Source organism: Physeter macrocephalus, chromosome 13 (genome assembly GCF_002837175.3).
Source record: "Physeter macrocephalus isolate SW-GA chromosome 13, ASM283717v5, whole genome shotgun sequence".
Taxonomy (NCBI): Eukaryota; Metazoa; Chordata; class Mammalia; order Artiodactyla; family Physeteridae; genus Physeter; species Physeter macrocephalus.
The window spans coordinates 69,085,566-69,104,715 of NC_041226.1; the positions used below are offsets into that span (position 1 = coordinate 69,085,566).

The 19,150-nt window shown below is 39.8% G+C and overlaps 1 protein-coding gene across 1 annotated transcript; it reads left to right on the forward strand.

Annotated features, from left to right (window-relative positions):
* The first annotated feature begins 8,411 nt into the window (after window positions 1-8,411).
* On the forward strand, window positions 8,412-17,504 carry LOC129392672 (importin-5-like). Its single transcript, XM_055089380.1, has 3 exons — window positions 8,412-8,620; window positions 14,211-14,291; window positions 17,247-17,504. The coding sequence occupies exons 1-3, from the start codon at window positions 8,531-8,533 to the stop codon at window positions 17,502-17,504; spliced, it is 429 nt and encodes a 142-aa protein (XP_054945355.1). The 5' UTR covers window positions 8,412-8,530.
* The last annotated feature ends 1,646 nt before the right edge of the window (window positions 17,505-19,150 follow it).

Consider the following 19,150-nt stretch of genomic DNA (forward strand, 5'->3'; position numbering starts at 1 on the left):
ATAGAGAGATTTATTTTAAAGAATTAGCTACTATGATTGTTAGGCCTGGCATGTCTGAAATCGTCGGGCAGGCCAACAAGTGGAAATTCAGATAAAAGTCGATTTTGTAGTCTGGAGTCTGAAATTTCAAAGCAAGCCTGCAGCTTTTTCTATGTTGCAGTCTTGAAGCAGAATTGCTTCTTTCCCTGTAAACCTCAGTCTTTGCTATCAAGGCCTTCCATTGGTTGAATGAGACTCACTCACCTTATGGAGGGTAATCTGCTTTACTTAGATCAACTAATTGTAAATGTTACTCACATCCACAATACCTTCACAGCAACATCTAGACTACTGTTTGACCAAACAACTGGGCACCATAGCCTAGTCAGGTTGAAACAAAATTAACCATCACAGCACCCTTGTCAAAAATCAACTGACCACAAATAGAAGGTTTATTTCTAGATTCTCTATTTATTCTCAATCTATGGGTCTATCCTTATGCCAGTAGCACAGCGTTTTGATTATTGTAGCTTTATGGTAAGCTTAAAAATCAAGGTGTGAGTCCTCCAATTTTTGTTTTGTTCAAGATTGTTTTGGTTCTTTGTAGTCTTTTGCAACTCATACGAATTTTAGGATCAGCTTGTCCATTACTGAAAAAAAAAAAAGTTGAAATTTTGATAGGTGTTGCCTTAAATCTATAGATGAATTTGGGGAGTATTGCCATCTTAATATTAAGTCTTCCAATCCATGCATATGGGATGTCTTTCCATTTATCTAGGTCTTCATAAATTTCTTTTAGCTATACTTTATGGTTTTCATGAAAGTGTTACACTTCTTTTGTTAAATTTGTTCATGAGTGTTATTTTTTGATGCTATTATAAATGGGATTTCCTTAATTTCATTTTTTTGATTGGTCATTGCTAATGTATAGAAATATAATGGATTTTTGTATATTGATCTTATGTCCTGCAACCTTGCTGAATTCATTTATTCTAACAGCATTTTTGTGAATTCATCAGGATTTTTTTCTATACAAAATCAGGTCATCTGTGAATCTCCAGTACAATGTTGAAAAGAAATGGTGAGAATGGACATTCTTGTCTTATTCTTGATCTCAGGGAGAAAGCATTCATTTTGTTCCCAGTAAGTATATTAGCTGTGGGTTTTTCATAGATGGCTTTTATCAGGTTGAGGAAGTTTCCTTCTATTCTTATTTTGTTGAGTGTTTTGTTGTTATTTTTTTTTAATCACGAAGGTGTGTTGGATTCTGTCAAAGGCTTTTTCTGCATCAACTGAGATGATCATGTGATCTCTGTACTTTATCCTATTAGTATATTACATTGATTGATTTTCTTACATACTAACCTGGCATTCCTGGGATAAATTCTACTTGGTCATGATATATAATCCTTTTTATACTTTTTATTTGTTGCTGGATTCAATTTTCTATGATTTTGTTGAGAATTTTTGCATCAATATTTACACTGCTATGTAGTTTTCTTTTTTTTTTTAATTTATTTACTTTATTTGTTTTTGGCTGCATTGGGTCTTCGTTGCTATGCGCGGGCTTTCTCTAGTTGCAGCGAGTGGGGGCTACTCTTCGTTGCGGTGCGTGGGCTTCTCATTGTGGTGGCTTCTCTTGTTGCGGAGCACGTGCTCTCGGCACACGGGCTTCAGTAGTTGTGGCGTGTGGGCTTCAGTAGTTGTGGCTTGCGGGCTGTGGAGCACAGGCTCAGTAGTTGTGGCGCACGGGCTTAGTTGCTCCGCGGCACGTGGGATCTTCCCGGACCAGGGCTCGAACCTGTGCCCCCTGCATTGGCAGGTGGAGTCTTAACCCTGCGCCACCAGGGAAGCCTGGTATGTAGTTTTCTTGAGCTATTTTTCTTTGGTTTTAGTATCAGGTTAACACTGGCCTCATAAAATAAGTGCTCACTCTGCTCCTAATTTTTGGAGGAGTTTAAGAAAGATTGGTGCTAACTCTTCTTTGAATGTTTGGTAGAACATTCATTTACAATGAGGACATCTAGTCCTGAAATTTTGTGAGAAGTCTTTTTAATTATTAATTCTATTCAGATCTTTGCTATAGGTCTATTCAGATTTCTATTTCTTCTTGAATTCACTTTCGAAATTGTGATTTTCTAGGAATTTTCCTGTTTCATCTAGGTTATCTAATTTGTTAGCATACAATTGTTCATAGCATTCCTTTATAATTCTTTTTTTTCTGAAAGTTTGGTAGTGATGTCCTCTTTTATTTCTGATTTTAGTAATTTGAGTCTTCTTTTTTCTTGGTCACTCTAGCCCAAAGTTTGTCAACTTTTTTTGATGTGTTCAAAGAAACAACTTTTTTTTTTCTGTATTGTTTTTCTATTTCCTGCTTCATTTATTTCCTTTTCTTGTTTATTATTTCTTCTGCTTGCTTTAGGTTTTGTTTGCCCTTTTTCTAGTTTCTAAGAAACTAGATTAGATTATTGATTTGATATCTGTCCTTTTTAATGAAGATGCTTACAACTCTGAATTTCCCTATGGGAACTCCTTTCACTGCATCCCATAAGTTTTGGTATCTTATGTTTTCATTTTCATTCATCTCAGTATTTCCTAATTTCCCTTATGACCTCTTCAAGCCATTTGTTATTTAGGAGGGTGATGATTAATTTCCACTTATTTGTGAATTTCCTTTTGTTCTTGAATTCTAATTTCATTTTACTGTGGATGAAGAACATATTTCATATGATTCCAATCCTTTTAAACATACTGAGGCTTGTTTTATGGTCTAACATAAGATCTATCCTGGAGAATGTTCCCTATGCACTTGAGAAGAATGTGTATTCTGCTGTCATTGGATGGAGTGTCTTACAGATAGATATGTTAGGTCTTCTATTTTCTGTCAATCTTCTGCCTAGTGGTCCTATCCATTATTGAAAGTGGAAATTGAAGTCTCCAACTATTTTGTTGAATTTCTCCCTTCATTTCTGTCAAGTTTTACTTCACGTATTTTGGGGCTCTGTTGATAGGTACATCTGTTTATAATTGCTAAGTCTTCCTGATTGATTGACACTTTTATAATAATAAAATGTCCTCCTTTGTCTCTGACAACAATTTTATCTTAAAATTTATTTTGTCTGACATTAATATAGTCATTTCAGCCCTCTTTTGGATACTGTTTGCGTGTATATCTTTTTCCATTCTCTTATTTTCAACCTATTTGTGTTCTAAGGAAAAACATTAAACTTAAAAACTAAACTGTTCTGCTAAGTATATTTTTATCTCAGGTATTAAAATACAGCAAATGATGGTTTTAAAATCCATTTACCACATTAAATGAAAATAATCAACATCAAAATAATAAAAGATATTCTTCCTTCCCCCATCTCTTAACCAGTCCTTGATTTAACCCATAAGGATTTATTCCACAGGATCAAATTTGGAGTCTTACTTACCTTCTAAAGGTTCACAAATCTATTTAATGTCCAGCCAGCAGGGAAAGGAAATTCCTAAGCAAGGAACACTGCTCAGAAAGTGCTGTACCATGTCTCCAAATCCCTGAGACTCAACTCGGAAAACTGGAAGCAACGGAAAGCCCTATAAGGTAACTGATTTTCACTTGGTGACAAGTCACTTCCTAAATCTAAATGAACAAGGTATTCAGGACACCTATGTTTAGCTAGTTGGTTATTTTATTCTCTAGGAAAGCACAGTCCAATAGAAATATAATGTGAACTACAAATGCAAATCACATATGTAAATTTTAAAGTTTCTAGTAGCCATATATTAAAAAGAAAAAATAGCCAAATTTATTAATATAGTTAATAATTATAGCTTATTAGTAAATATAATAATATATTTTATTTAACCTAATATAATATCATTTCTACATGTGACCAATCTAAAATTATTATTCTTAATTTCCTACTGTCTTTGAAATTTACACTTAAAGCACACCTTAATGCAAACTAGCCACATTTCAAATGATCAATAGCCATAATGGCTAGTGGCTACCACACTGGACAGTGCAACTGCAGTATTTAAAGCTGAAAATGGCCTTGAAATCCTCTATGATGATCAAGTCAAACCTAAAAATTTTTTCTTAACCGCAATTATTATGCATTGCTTATATAATACGAGTATAAAAACGTAATAAACAGGTAGATGTGCAATCAGCATTAAATTTACAAATTTTGGAGGTTCCAATCTGCATTAGTAATGACAGCTAACATTTATTAAGCATTTGCTCTATGCCAGGCACTATGCCAGGTATTTTAAAACATGGTGAAAGGTACTCCTGTTATCTCTGTTTCATAGAAGGTGAAACTGGGGCTAAGAAAAGTTAATTAACTTGGGCAAGATCAAGCAGCATGTAAGTTGTGAAGCCATTATTTGAACTCTCATGCTGGCTGGCTCTGGAGCCTGTGCGCCTGGCCTCCAAATTCTACTGCCTCCCTAAAATAAATCCAACCACCTGCAGACAGGCGGTGAATTTCATATGCAAAGCTGTGAGAGAGAGAGCAAAAGAAACCGAGGCCAAATTTCCCCTGCCTGTGTTCCATTCAGCAATTTGCTGAGGGCCTATTGTGTGCAGTGCCCTTGGGAATAAGGTTTCACTGGCCCCTGGCTGGCATGCTCTGACTGAAACTCAATGCTCCAGAGAGGGGTTTGAACGTTTTGATAAAAAGCAGCTGAAGAAATGTGAACTGTTCAGCTTTTTTATTTTCAGTAAACAACTTTTCAACAGTTCTCATCTTTTTTGCTGGCTCTTGTCTAGGCAACTGATAACATCAGTACTGGAAAGAGAAATCTTCTTTATCCGCCCAGTGTCTATTAATTATTCTTTAATCCATCCACATACTATTTTATTCTGCATAATTGAAAGACTAATAGAAAATATACATATATATTTTATACACACACAACTGTGATTACACATTTATATCACATGTAGCTTTAAGAGTAATTACTTATTTAAGGTCTATTTGTTATTTAACACCCAAATCCATCTAACTAATAATAGCTGACAATTACCCAGTAACTACTATGCAGACACCATGCTATGTGCATTTGCAAAAACTATCCTAACTTTTACAGCACTCCTATGAAGAAGTTTTACTCCCATTTTACAGATGAGGAAACAAAGCCAACCTTTTTTCTTTGTACCATGTTAACTATTAATACAAATATCTGTAAATACCACCATCACCTTAAATCTGTGTACAGTTACAGATTATAATACTTTCATTTATACCATGTAAACTGACCCTCATAATAAGTAGTGATACAGAAAGTACATGTGCTCACAACTACCAGGACAAGTAACTGTAGTTCTTTGGAGTGCTGGGGCAACTTAAAAAAAATTACAGATTGTTCATTTGGGAGAATCTTACTTTGTTTACACTCAGCACCCAATAAACCAGAAATGACAGGCAAGACCAAATTCTACCACAGCTGAGAGAAGCTTTCACAGAAGTTTTATAGGCCTAATTTCTCCAGCCTCCTCCCATTTCTAGAACATGCCCATCAACATGGAAGCCCGTAAAGCCAAGAGCAGTAGCCAGAGAGGATTCTGATGCTCTCTCGTTAAGGAGTCTTGCCCCCTATAGTATTATATCATGATCAGACAGACAGTGCAGTGCCTTGTAACAAACTTCAAATATCCTAAACTACCTAGATTTCAGGTCCCAGTTGAGAGAAACTTGCAGTTTTCCATTTTTCCAACCTCACCCTGTTTTTACAGGGAGTTGTAACCTAGCAAATATACCTCCAGAACTTAATAGAGGTCTCATAAGCTAAAGAGAAAGGCATCAAGAGCTGGCTGTTTTCCCAGTTAATCAGCCCAAAGCAAAGGCAGCTAATCGAGAGTGAGCAAACTTAAAAAGTTTTCTGCCCCTCCATTTCATTTCCAATTATAATTTGATGTTAGAACTTTTGTGATTAGTAATATCATACCTTAACAACCATTATTATTCCATCTTATAGATGAGAAATTGAGCTTTAAAGACATTAAGTGCCCGCTCAAGTTCACGTAACTAGTAAGAGACTAAAGACCCAAATCCATTCAACCCAAGTTCAAGGTTCTTTACCTTATACCATCTAATCTGCTTTGGAAATAAATTTCTATTTTTGTGAGCTGCTTTATCCAATATCTGAGCTATTTTCTTTTGGGAAGAGAACACTCATAAAACAAACAGGACTCTCTCCATGGGAAATTGGTTTCAAGTGCAATAAATTCCGAGAAGGCTGAGCATTACAGACTCTCCAAAAATGGCAGGCTGGCCTGCTGCTGAAAGGACAGTTCCCACCTAATAGGTTTTCTGGACACCAAAACTGGTCTCAATTGTCAGGATGTCTGTTTTCCACCCCAAGTTTATAGGAATTTCTCCCATTAGGGAATCTCTTTATTCATTACCCTTAAAAATCTCCTCCTTCCCTTTTGATTAGATGCTTACAATATTAAAATAAGGATGGGCTGTCACTGCATATTCTAGCAGTTGATGTCACCACTAATACTAACTTGTTTTGTCTCTAGCCTGAAATAATTTTATGTTTTGCCTCATCAAAAAACAAGCTTCCTATTTAGACAAATCTGTAGAACTATGTCAGAATTTCTATTAAGAATTATTTAACAAATATATGTAATCTACACAGTCATTGCCTATAAAAACACATATTACAACAGGTGTTAGATCAGGCCATCCTCTGAGCAAGCCTGTAGGCAACTCATCTTACTTCACTGGTAACTAGTCACTAAAAATGGTTGTTTTAGTATGTAATCCCCCAAATCTTAACAACCTTGGGTGAGGTAATTAAGCCTCCTCAAACTCTAGACATGCCCACTGCAGAAAAACAAAACAAACAAAAAAACCAAAATCTACCCTAAATTAATGTACATAATGGTCTGTCTTTGAAGAAATGTATTATAAGAATGACAAATTGTCACATCTAAGAAACATCAAATCTACAAAGCTAGGTCGGCAGACCTCTTAAAGAGAACCCTATCACTGTCACAGATAAAACTTTCTAAGGGAGTTTTCTCCACGAATCAGTTAGAATCCTTTACAATATCTTGGCTGGCAATCACAATTTCACGTGGATCCCAAGCCTCAGCCCAGGGATTCTGGACACAGTGGCCTGGATTCTAACGTACAGGCAAGGTTTATCATTCATTCAAAAGCAAACGTTTTAAGTGGACCTTCAAAGACCAGAACCTCAACAGAATAGTCAACAGGAAATTAAATTCCCTAAGTTAAATACTATGAGCGGCCAGAAGTGTAGTAGTCTCTATCGCACTCAGTGCGGAAGCGTCTCACTAGAAACTGTCTTTTTGAGGCGGAAATGAATTGTGTTATTTTCTCCACCGTCAACCTTAACCCAATGCATTGGACGTAGTAGGGGCTCAACAGAAGTGCCCTTTAATTTGAACACTACTGCTCTCTCAGCCTTTGGCAGCTCCAAAAAGGCAGATTGGGGTATTATCTATGCATTAGTCTACTTCAGTTGAAACGAGGTCTCTGAGCCCCTAAGGATGGGTGTGAATCAAACACTTATTGAGAAATCAACCCTACAAGCCAGTGTTTCTTTAGGGAAGGGGGGGGTGTCTTAACTTTCCTCAATCATTGAAAGAATGGGACCCCAAAACAGGAATTCAAAGGAATAGTCTAGGATCCTGGGGTGGGAAGAGGGGGAGGCAAGTGTGCTACGTGGCCACTGAGGACGACAGTGGGCTGGGAGTGGGTAGGCCTGGCGGGGGGGCTTGGGCCTGAGTAACCCCTCTTCCGGGCAAGGCCAGGGCGTGAGTCACTGGTGAGCCTGGTGGGAGGAAGAGGCGGCCTGAGGCATAGCCCTTGGGGAGGTCGGAGGGTCTGACTGATGGAGAGATCTCTGGAGCTGGGGGTGGAATTAAAGTAGGAAGTGGATTTTGAAATCCACTCTCCCTCCCTCTGCGGTGGGGGGTCTAGGGCTCCAGGGGACTGGGGCTGGGGGCGCTCCTCGGGTCGCACGGAGGGGCTGCCGGGCAGCAGGGGAGGGGCTGCCGGGCAGCAGGGGAGGAGACCTGCCAGCCCGCGGCGCCGAAATCTCCCGCGCTCTGGAGCTGGCCCCTCCTCCCCAGCTGGGCCTCACGCCCCTCGCCGCCGCCAGGCCCGCCAGCCGGCTCCTCCCGCTTTCCCCGCGACGCAAGCCGCGGCCACAGGAGCCACCACGTCCCCGCCCCGCCACCGCCCGCGCCAAGCCGGGCGGTCCGCCGCGCCCCGCCAGTGACGGCACTGCAGGGTGCGTGGCCAATCGGCTCGGCCCCCGAGCAGACGGTCTCGGCCCCGCCCCCCGCACCCAGGGCCAATGGGGCGCCGGCCCCGGCGGCCTCGGCGGGGTGAGGGGTCGCGAGGCCCCGCCCTGTCCTCCCCTTTCCCCTTTGCCCCGCCCTTTCCCGCCCGGCCCCCCAGCCCCGCGTCGCTGCTGGTGCCGGTCCCCGCGCTGGGCCCGCCCCCGCCCCTCACGCCGGCCCGCCAGCGTGCCTCACGGCTCCTGTCTCCCCTCCCTCCTTCTCTCTCTCACGCCTAGCGCAATGGCGGCCGCCGCGGCGGAGCAGCAACAGTTCTACCTGCTCCTTGGAAACCTGCTCAGCCCCGACAATGTGGTCCGGAAACAGGCAGAGGTAACCGAGCTCGCCCCCCCGCCCCCGACTCCGCGCCCCGGCCGGCGCGCCGACCCTTCCCGCGACGCCTCCCGCTGGGCCTTGGCCGCTCAGCCGCGGCGGCGCAGGCCGGGCCGGGCGGGCGGCGGCCGCGCAGCCCACGTGTGAGTCGGCCCTCGACTCCCGGCGGTGCCCCCCGGGCCCTTCCGGCCCTTGCCGCCGCGGCGCCAGTTACCTCCCCGTCGCCGCTCGCACACACGTGCGGCCGCTGCTGACACGCTGCCCCCGCCCAGATGGGGAAGCCGGGCGGCGGGGTGGGGTGTGGGGCGGGCCCCGGGGCTCCCCTCGCCCCTTTCCCGCTTTCTCCCTCTGGGCGCCTCCCCCGGCCTTCTAGCTGCGGTCCCACCCTGCCCAGCGCTGTGGTCCCCCAAACCCTGGCTGCCTCCTGACCCGTCACCCCTGCTTCTCTCCTGCCCCTCACTCTTCACACACCGTCTGCCCCTCGCTTCCCCATCCCTTCCTATGAAATGTGCCTTGCCTTCTCGCCTTCTTTCCACCTGTTTACATTAAGTCCTCTTTCTCGTTCTGGTTCCTAACATCAGAAGCCAGATTTCCCTCCCCCCTCCGCCCCCAGTTTTGTGAAGTTGCCTTTAGGATTTCTTTCTAAGCAGCTTGCACCGTTACTTTGCCCATCCTTCGGATACATTTTCTTTGATCTCTAGAGATTTGTGGTCTCATAAATGGGATGTTCTGGGACTTCCGTTGTCTAACTGGGCCAATGCCATATACTTAAGCCTTTAATTTCACTAAATCTAGCCTGAATCTCTTTTTTTTTTTAACAACCTCTGGCTCCTGACCTCCAAAATGTGGAGCTGTGGATAAAGTTTCAAGAGACAGTATTTCAGATGTCTCTGCAAGTTCATTTACCAGGTAGCTGTAAGGCACACTTGGTTCTGTAGAAGACTGTTGTTATACTAAGCCCTGAGATGCGATTTGAGACATTTCAAGGGAAGGGCGGAAATTTTCCAGTTGCTGTGAAGTGCATTATCAGACCCTATCCTCAAAGTTGATTATATATGGAGTTCTTTGCAACCACGTGATTGAAGATTTTTTTCAAGAGTCAGTGAAGGATGTTCAGCCAGATATTCTTAAGGAGCAAAAATTTATTTGGTACATAGGTAATGAAATTGGGGGATAAATCCTCTTCTAGATTCACGAGTTTTTATAGTTGTTTTTAAAATCACAACATCATTCTTACTTTAAATAGATGGAGGGTCTGCTGCTTATGCTTAGTGGTTTTATGATCCGTGAAGTAAATACACTGGAAGTTCAGTTCTGAATGAAAAGCACTTTAAACAACTATTAACTTTATCCTAATGACTTTCAATTCATTTCTTATACACATTCAGGGTAAAAATTCAAACTGCAAATAGTTTGGTGGTTTTTTTTGGCTGCGCAGCGCGGCTTGTGAGATCTTAGTTCCCCAGCCAGGGATTGAACCCCGGCCATGGCAGTGAAAGTGCTGAGTACTAACCACTGGACTGCCGGGGAGTTCCCTGCAAATAGTTTTTTTATGCCATTCCCCAAAGGTAACCACTTTTAAGTGTCTTGTGACTCTTACTCTTCCTTACAAATATCCTTATAGGCGTATATGTATACGTTGATTTTTTTTTTACATGAATGGGCTTATAGTACACATCCTGTTGTGCAGACTTGGAATTTTCACGCAGTATATTTCACATTGCCACATAAGAGGGTGTTTTTTTAAAGCAGCAGTGGATGCTCAACCAACCATCTATGAATGGATGTTGAGATTTCCATTGTCCTGCTGGTAAAAATAGTGCTGTGCATTGGAGTACATGTATATTATCTTTTCAGACTTTAACGGGTTTATTTGTAGAATATTTAAAAGTTGTATTTGTCCTTAGAAGTGTTGTGCATTTTTAGTTGCATCAGTTTGCACTGCTGTCAGAGGGATGTGATGAGCCTATAAAAACATTTTAATGCTTTCTGCTAACTCTAGAGGTAATTTTTCACCAAAATAAGTTCTTAATCCCAACCCATAATAGAAATTTCCATGTGTTACAAAGCAGAACAACATTGTAATTAGTAAGCTAGTTTAATTCTCCCCCTTCCCTCCAGTTGCTTAAGTCTCTATTGTCAAGCCTAGTGGGGAATCTCTCTTCTATTGAACTAAATACCAATGTCTGGTTTAGCTTGAATTCCGGTTGGTGCCTGTTGTAAATCTTTTATCACTGCCATCAATTTGGGGATGGTTAGGAGCATTCAGCACATTTTCTCATAAAGAACAATTGAAAATAAGTACTGTTATTCTCTTAGTCTTTTTATTCTGAGTGAAAAAATTCAGATACTATATTTTTACTTTCATTGTATATCCTGGGGCTGTATTAATATGTAAACTAAGTACTATAATATAGAATTTTCTTAATTTGACAGAAAAAAGGTAAATGTTTGAGGGGAAGCTCCCTAGCACCATGTAATATAGTACTAAACTGGTCTGTAAATAGAGCTTCTTAGGAAAGCAAAATATTTGAAAAAGAAATGGCCGCATATAACGATACCTTAATACCACATTTCTCCCTTTTTCGCCGTACGAAATGAGCCCTTTATAAGTGATCAAGCTAAATAAAATTGAGTATTACAGTCTGATATAGCAAATACAGAATTTTTTTTTGAAGTAGAGAATTGGCAAGGGCTCAGTAAATATCTTTGTAATTTACTCAGTCAAAATAAAAATACTTAGTTGACACATAAATACCAAACTGTTGACTAAGGTGACTTGTTTTATATTCATATATGAAGTCAAGTACAGTAAAAGACTTATTGTTATATATTGTTGAAATCATTGAATGGCTTCAAAACTTTAAAAACTTATAAACCTTTTTCCATTGTATAAACCACTTGGTAGGCTTTATATTTTATTCCTATTAAATCTTAAAGGATTTTTCTCTTTAACTTTACAAAAAATTGTTTCTGGTATTTGAAGAAATGATTTAAATGCCTGTAAGTCTCAAAAATTTAATAATTAACATGAATGCGTTGAATAAATAATTGACAGGTATTCCAGAGTTGAATGTCCATGGCATTCATGACTAGACATTTTTATATGACATAAGCTTGAGTAATCACTAATCATATGCATGGATTTTATATTCCCAGTTTTTTCCATTGACTTGTTCCTCATTGATTGTAGTACAACACTTCATTAATGAATTTGAATTGAAAGAGGTCAATGTATTGAAAATTTTACCTGATTTTTGAGGAACCAGGGTGTTTACAAGGTAAAAGTTGTTTGTCCCATCTGGCCATAAATATTTATGGAATGAGTGAGATGAGTGCACTTTAGCATTTTTCCTTTCTGGGGCTGGGGGGTGAACTCTGCCTTCCATTGTGTGATTGTGTATGGTGGTATCAAACGGAATGAACTTTTATTTGCAGTAACCCTGGTAACGTTCATTGAACCTGCCTGGGCTAGGAATATTCTTAGAAAAATTCTTTGCATTTGCTGTACTCTAATGTGCCAGGTGCTGGGAATACCATGAGGAAGAGATACCATCTCTGTCTTTGTGGAACTCAGTCTATTTAGGCTAAGAGAAAGTTGTTCTTTTGACTTCATGGCTGTGTTCTTTTTGCCAGACTTTATCCTTGACTAGTATCGTGGTGTAAATGTAATACTAGATCTGGATTGCCATGCTGGAACATGTCAAATGGGGAGCACCCTCTCTCAGGAGTCAGATGTCATACTAAACTCTCCTTCCATTGACTTTTAATTTGTTGTGAAATAGAGTTTACTATTTGACTTACTGTTTATAACAAGTTGTCTAGACTGGTATCTTAGTGAAGAATTTTTTATCCCCAAAACTTGATTTAGACTACTGGAAATTTAAGTGTTAAACATACATAGCATCTACAGGGCATTAAGGGCTAAGCTAGTACAAGGAATAAAAAGATATTTTTATTATACTGTAAGAGACGTTGTTTAAATGAAAAAAACTGCTGGTTTTTGAGTTGCTTTGATAAAGATTAAGTGAAAAATCTCAAGGTACATCCATTTTTGTAATCATCTTGTAGGTATCTTTACATAAATTATCATTTCTGGTTAAGTAAATTCAGACCATCTTCTCAGCTGTGAAAACTTTTTGTCACAGTTTTCAGCACTATTATGTTCCTGTGTGCTTATGTGCTAGAGGGGAACTTGAGGTCATCAGAAGATCTTGAATTGTCCTTTCCCCAAAATGTGTTCTTCCTCAGATTCAGATATGTTTGAGAAGTTTGAAAACTGTATAGCACTGCATAAATAGAACTCGTTGTTTAGTAGAGTCAGGCCTCAGAGGTGAAACCCAGAGAGAGCATTCAGTGTCAGGGAGATTTTGGGTACAGCTGGCCTCAGAAGAACAGAATTCTTTCTACTATTTATTGTCTGTGACCTTGAGCAAGTCATTTAACTTCTGAGCCTTTATTTCCTTATCTGTCAATATCCCAGGGATACCACAGAGCACTAGATAAATGGGGGTATGGATTCAGAGAAGCACAATTTTCCCTTCCTTATCCTCATCACTTCTGTCTAGAGAGAAACTAGGTAGATTATAGAGGATAGTAGCAGAGCAGACAAGCTCTTTGAATTTAGACTGCTGAGAAATGAACATGTTATCTACATTATTAACCTTCAAGTGGATAGATGAGAATAGAATATTTACTAAGAGGCTTCCTGGAAAACAATTCCAAGTGTACGTAAAATAATGATTACTTTTCCACCTTAAAAGACTGGCATTAGAAATTGTATACATGCACATGAATCTACACTTCAGTTTACTTTTGTAGACATCATATACTTAGGTCTTATTTTTTGATCCACTCTACCTTTTAATTGGCGTCAATTTTTTTTTAACTGTTAAACAATTTGCTCTTATTTTACATTATTAATGGAGAAGGAAAGAAGTGTCCTGAGTCACAAAACCTAGATGTCTAGATTTATTGAAATGATATTAAGTTTCCTGGCCAACTTTCTCCTGACCATATTCATTTGTTTATGTATATAATATGGTTTCGGTATAATCCTTGCTTGAAAGAAAATGTAGCATAAAGAAGTTGAATATTTGCCCTTTCTCTGACTTGCTTCATCTGAGGGTATTTCTCTGGTGGTTGTTAAGTAGTAACTTGAACCAATTCTACATCATTTGGTCTAAAAAATGTTGACAAGATAAGCAGTTTTCCATGATGTAAGGGGATATTGAGTGAGCACTTCACAGCATGGTAGCTCAACGCTGGTCAGGTTTTTGGTTCTCTTAGGCCTTGAGTTTTATTAATCACAGAGGAGCCTAAGTTAAGAAAATGTGCACATACATTAGAAAAATCTAGTTACGAGACAAAGGTGGAAAGGAACTTGATAAGTAACTTCTTCAACATCCTCTTTCCTGACTTGTCTGAAGTATGTTCTCTTTCACAGGAGAAAACTTTCACACCATACCTAGGTTGTTTGACTCCTCATGCATGGATCTTTCCTGCTCTTCCTTGCAGTTCTACTAATGGTGTACTCAGGAAATTTTCTAACATGATATTCTAACCTTTACTGTTATTCTTTTTCATGAAGGAAACCTATGAGAATATCCCAGGCCAGTCCAAGATCACATTCCTTTTACAAGCCATCAGAAATACAACAGCTGCTGAGGAGGTACTACTTTAATTCTTTGAATGTGACTTTCTCACAAACAGTCGGGTATTAGATAGTCGTCAGAGTGGGTAATGAGAACTGTTGTTTACTGCATAGACATTACCAGAACTCTGAACTTCATTCTTTGCTAAAAGCCACTTTGGAGTTACAATTTTTTTGAAATACTCTGTATTAAAAATGAGAATTTCTTTTTTTCCATGTAAGATGATTACATAAAAATTATGAAATGTAAGTTATTTTTTTGGTAGCTATAAAAATTTTTCTTCCTTGGAACAGTTCATTCTAGAGGAGGAAATTGAATTCATTCAGTGTTTTAATGTGTTGCCAAATTAAAAAATACTTTTTGTCTTTAAAACTTTATGCTTATAGCTATTTCTGGGTGGTGAAGAATACGTGCTACAGATGTGTAAGGACAAAGACACACTTTGTTAGAATCCTTTAAAAATCATGGTTTTCAGCAAATTACTGTACTAAATTCAAATTTATAGTTTGTTACTGCTTCTCTGCATTTAGCTGCTAACTTTGTCTCAAAATAATATCCTTGTATATAGTTAATGTTAATTGAATACCCTCTCTTATGGAAAAGGCATCAAAATACCCAAGTGTAGAAAACTTACTCCACCTACGAAACATTTCATTAGAATTTGTGAAGTGAGACTTCATTGCTAACAGTCACACTACATGTAAAATGCTTATATTAACACATGATGGAAATGAAGTCACACTAAATCTTTTGTATAATGTTACACCTGCCTTCTTCTAGTCAGTCAGTTTAAACTGGCAATTTAGTGTTTTCTGATAACACTTAGAAAACACTATAATAAAGTGCCCTAGTTTTTTTTAAAACAGGTGACAAAAGGCACTTCTTCAGGGCTTCCCTGGTGACGCAGTGGTTGAGAGTTCGCTTGCCGATGCAGGGGACACAGGTTCGTGCCCCGGTCCGGGAGGATCCCACATGCCGCGGAGCCGCCTGGGCCCGTGAGCCATGGCCACTGGGCCTGCACGTCCGGAGCCTGTGCTCCGCAACGGGAGAGGCCACGGCAGTGAGAGGCCCGCGTACCGCAAAAAAAAACCCCCAAAACGGGCCCAGCCGCTCCGCGGCATGTGGGATCTTCCCGGACCGGGGCACGAACCCATGTCCCCTGCATCGGCAGGCGGACTCTCAACCACTGCGCCACCAGGGAAGCCCTGTTTTTCTTTAATTCAAAATAAATGTCAAATATGAGGACAAACATAGAAGTAACTTAAATCTCTGAAAGAGTTGTGGCTATTTTAATTCTTGAAGATTGATGCAGGTTAGCTGCAAAACAAGTTTTAAAGCCAAGAATAATGTGAAAATTATTGAATTTTATTTCTAAAAGCCTATTTTGAACCCTATTTAGATCCTGCTTTGACTTAGGAATTAGATGATTATGGACTAGCCTCAGCATCTTCATGATTCAGTGTATGTGTGAGAAGAATTGCACCAATTTTAACCACTGTTTAACCTCTCTGAATCCTTTCTAGAGCATAAATTAACATTTTTAAAAAGTTTGCTATCGGCCAGAAGTGATTCAGATAAGATTTCTCAGTGAGTAGTAAATGGAGGGAAAAAAATGGCAAATTTTATTTGCATGGTTTGGTTCTTTTTGTTGTTGTTGGTCACAGTCTCAAAGTAATTGTAGTGATAATGAGTACCTGCAGTCCGGAAAAAAGAACATGAAAAATCAGGTTTAATATTTTCAATGGCTTCTTGACTTCTTATGATAAGACTTTAGAATGGCATTTGTCTCAGCTTTTCTTTTGATACTCTGAATAAATATTATACAGAAAGTGCCAAATTTAAATACATTTTACAATTTTGAAAATGGGATAAGAATATACACGTTGAGATTAGGGTTTTTTAGATATGGGGAACTTGTGATATTTGTTTGCATGAATGAAGTATAAAGATAAATGGCTTTTTTTTTTTTTTTTTTTTTTTTTTTTTTTTTTTGCGGTACGCGGGGCTCACGGGCCCAGCCGCTCTGCGGCATGTGGGATCCTCCCAGACCGGGGCGCGAACCCGGTTCCCCTGCATCGGCAGGCGGACGCGCAACGACTGCGCCACCAGGGAAGCCCCGATAAATGGCTTTTTTAATTAATTAATTTTTATTTTTGGCTGCTTTGGGTCTTTGTGGCTGTGCACGGGCTTTCTCTAGTTGTGACGAGCGGGAGCTACTCTTCGTTGTGGTCCATGGGCTTATTGCGGTGGCTTCTCTTGTTGTGGAGCACAGGCTTTAGGTGCACGGACTTCAGTAGTTGCGGCTCGCAGGCTCTAGATAGAGCACAGGCTCAGTAGTTGTGGCGCACGGGCTTAGTTGCTCCGCGGCATGTGGGATCTTCCTGGACCAGGGCTCGAACACGTGTCCCCTGCATTGGCAGGAGGATTCTTAACCACTGCGCCACCAGGGAAGCCCCAGATAAATGGATTTGGTAGCTCTTTATCTAAGAGGCTAATGAAAGGGCGATGATACAGTAAGATTGGCCAGGCTGGGAGCATAAGATTAAGTAGGAAAGGTACTTTATACACTAGAATGAGAGCCAGATAGGGAAGTAAGAAAAGAGCATTTTATAGGGTTTGCGATTTATATTAAGATTTGTTTTTCTCCAAAGAATATATTTAAAATAGGAATGAAAGACAGGTTTATCATTGCTAAGATATGTGTTCCTATTCAAGATCTAATACGTTCAAGGCTTTTCCTCAGCTATAAACAAATAGCTTTTGTGTGGCATTTTCTGTACAGTAGACTAATGTGATTAGAAAGAGTTTTATGTATTTTACCTATTATTTTTTTTAAAACTCTAACAAAATGCTTTTGAAATGAATTGTAAAACTAGAATAGTAAAGTACATCAATGGCAGAGTGAATGTAGCTTGTTGGAAATTTTTTCTCCAGTAAGACACCAAGTTATTAACAGTGTTATCTATTTATAGGCTAGACAAATGGCTGCCGTTCTCCTAAGACGTCTTTTGTCCTCTGCATTTGATGAAGTCTATCCAACTCTTCCCACTGATGTTCAGAGTGCCATCAAGAGTGAGCTACTAATGATTATTCAAATGGAAACACAGTCTAGCATGAGGAAAAAAATTTGTGATATTGCCGCAGAGCTGGCCAGGAATTTGATAGGTATGTGTGCAAATACGTTTATCATTACGTTATTGAAGAAAATGAGTACATATATCTTTTTTTAAGTGGAGTCTTGGAGGAAGACTCACAAGTACTTGAGTATCATTTATTCTGTTCGAAATGAGAGTGATTATGGATTCTGCATTTAAAGCCAAAAATTACAGATGTTTGTGAAATGCAGATATAACTAGTACTTACCTGTTGATCTTCAAAACTTTCTCTGTGTGGAGAAATAATTTTCTAGTTTACTTGAGAATTGTCAGTTTTATTTTCCCCTTAATCTGTAGTTTTGAAAGCATAGTTTAACTTACAAACCTGCCACTAGAAGTAGAAATCAGTGGACTCCAGGTGGTTTTTTGCTGTTAAAGTTGTGTTTATAAATTAAGCCCATATGCTTATTATACTACTATAGTTCATTGTTAAATACCCAGAAATATTTTTAGAGGATAAGGTAAATGAAAACACTTAAAAATGGATTTTATCAGCAGCCAGAACTCTTTTTGGTCACACTAAAAACATTAATGATATAATTGGATATGCTGTGTTATTTTTTTGACAGATTCATACATGTGATTTTAAACTTGGTTCATTTAGGTGGCATTTTTAAAGGTTGAAAAGAATACCTCACTGAGATAAGGCTAACTGGGAGAATTTTGCTAGTTGTGCTTAGTAAATTATGACACAATTTTTTAATCTCCACTACTAGTAATGCAGATGTTCAATTCAACTTACTGATACAACGAATTCTTAAAAACTAATAGGAAACGTGTTAAATTTTTATATTTTAAGTAAGTTCTAAACCCACAGAAACTTGAATTTTTTTAACTAACTTGGGAAGTTCTATTTTCAAGTTTTTTAAGTGTGCAGATAGGAATTTTTATAGATTACATCATTTCTGACTCAAAATCACTTAATAATGGAAGCATTTCCAGAATGTTTCAAAGTGTTCTCTCCATAAATTTTTTTTGTCAGCACACTACTCACTTCAGAGAAGTTCAGCAAATGGGGGGGAAATTTAAAAAAAAAAATGCATAACTCATCTGTATTTTCCATAACTCTCAAGTTCTTTGTGACAGTAAAACCAGTGAGTCTCTTAACTGGTACAGTAGATTTTTGTGGTGGTTCATTTTTATCACAAAGATCACAAAAATCTATATTTTAAAATCTTGTTAAAACACAAACACATTGATAACATCCTATAGTACTTATTTTTTTGCGGTACGCGGGGCCTCTCACTGTTGTGGCCTCTCCCTTTGCGGAGCACAGGCTCCGGACGCGCAGGCTCAGCGGCCATGGCTCACGGGCCCAGCCGCTCTGCGGCATGTGGGATCCTCCCAGACCGGGGCGCGAACCCGGTTCCCCTGCATCGGCAGGCGGACGCGCAACGACTGCGCCACCAGGGAAGCCCCGATAAATGGCTTTTTTAATTAATTAATTTTTATTTTTGGCTGCTTTGGGTCTTTGTGGCTGTGCACGGGCTTTCTCTAGTTGTGACGAGCGGGAGCTACTCTTCGTTGTGGTCCATGGGCTTATTGCGGTGGCTTCTCTTGTTGTGGAGCACAGGCTTTAGGTGCACGGACTTCAGTAGTTGCGGCTCGCAGGCTCTAGATAGAGCACAGGCTCAGTAGTTGTGGCGCACGGGCTTAGTTGCTCCGCGGCATGTGGGATCTTCCTGGACCAGGGCTCGAACACGTGTCCCCTGCATTGGCAG

Coding starts and splice junctions, on each gene's coding strand:
- LOC129392672 (XM_055089380.1), top strand. CDS start 8,531: ATGGCGGCCGCCGCGGCGGAGCAGCAACAGTTCTACCTGCTCCTTGGA. Junction 8,621..14,210: donor TGGTCCGGAAACAGGCAGAG/GTAACCGAGCTC, acceptor TTTTTCATGAAG/GAAACCTATGAGAATATCCC. Junction 14,292..17,246: donor ATACAACAGCTGCTGAGGAG/GTACTACTTTAA, acceptor ATCTATTTATAG/GCTAGACAAATGGCTGCCGT.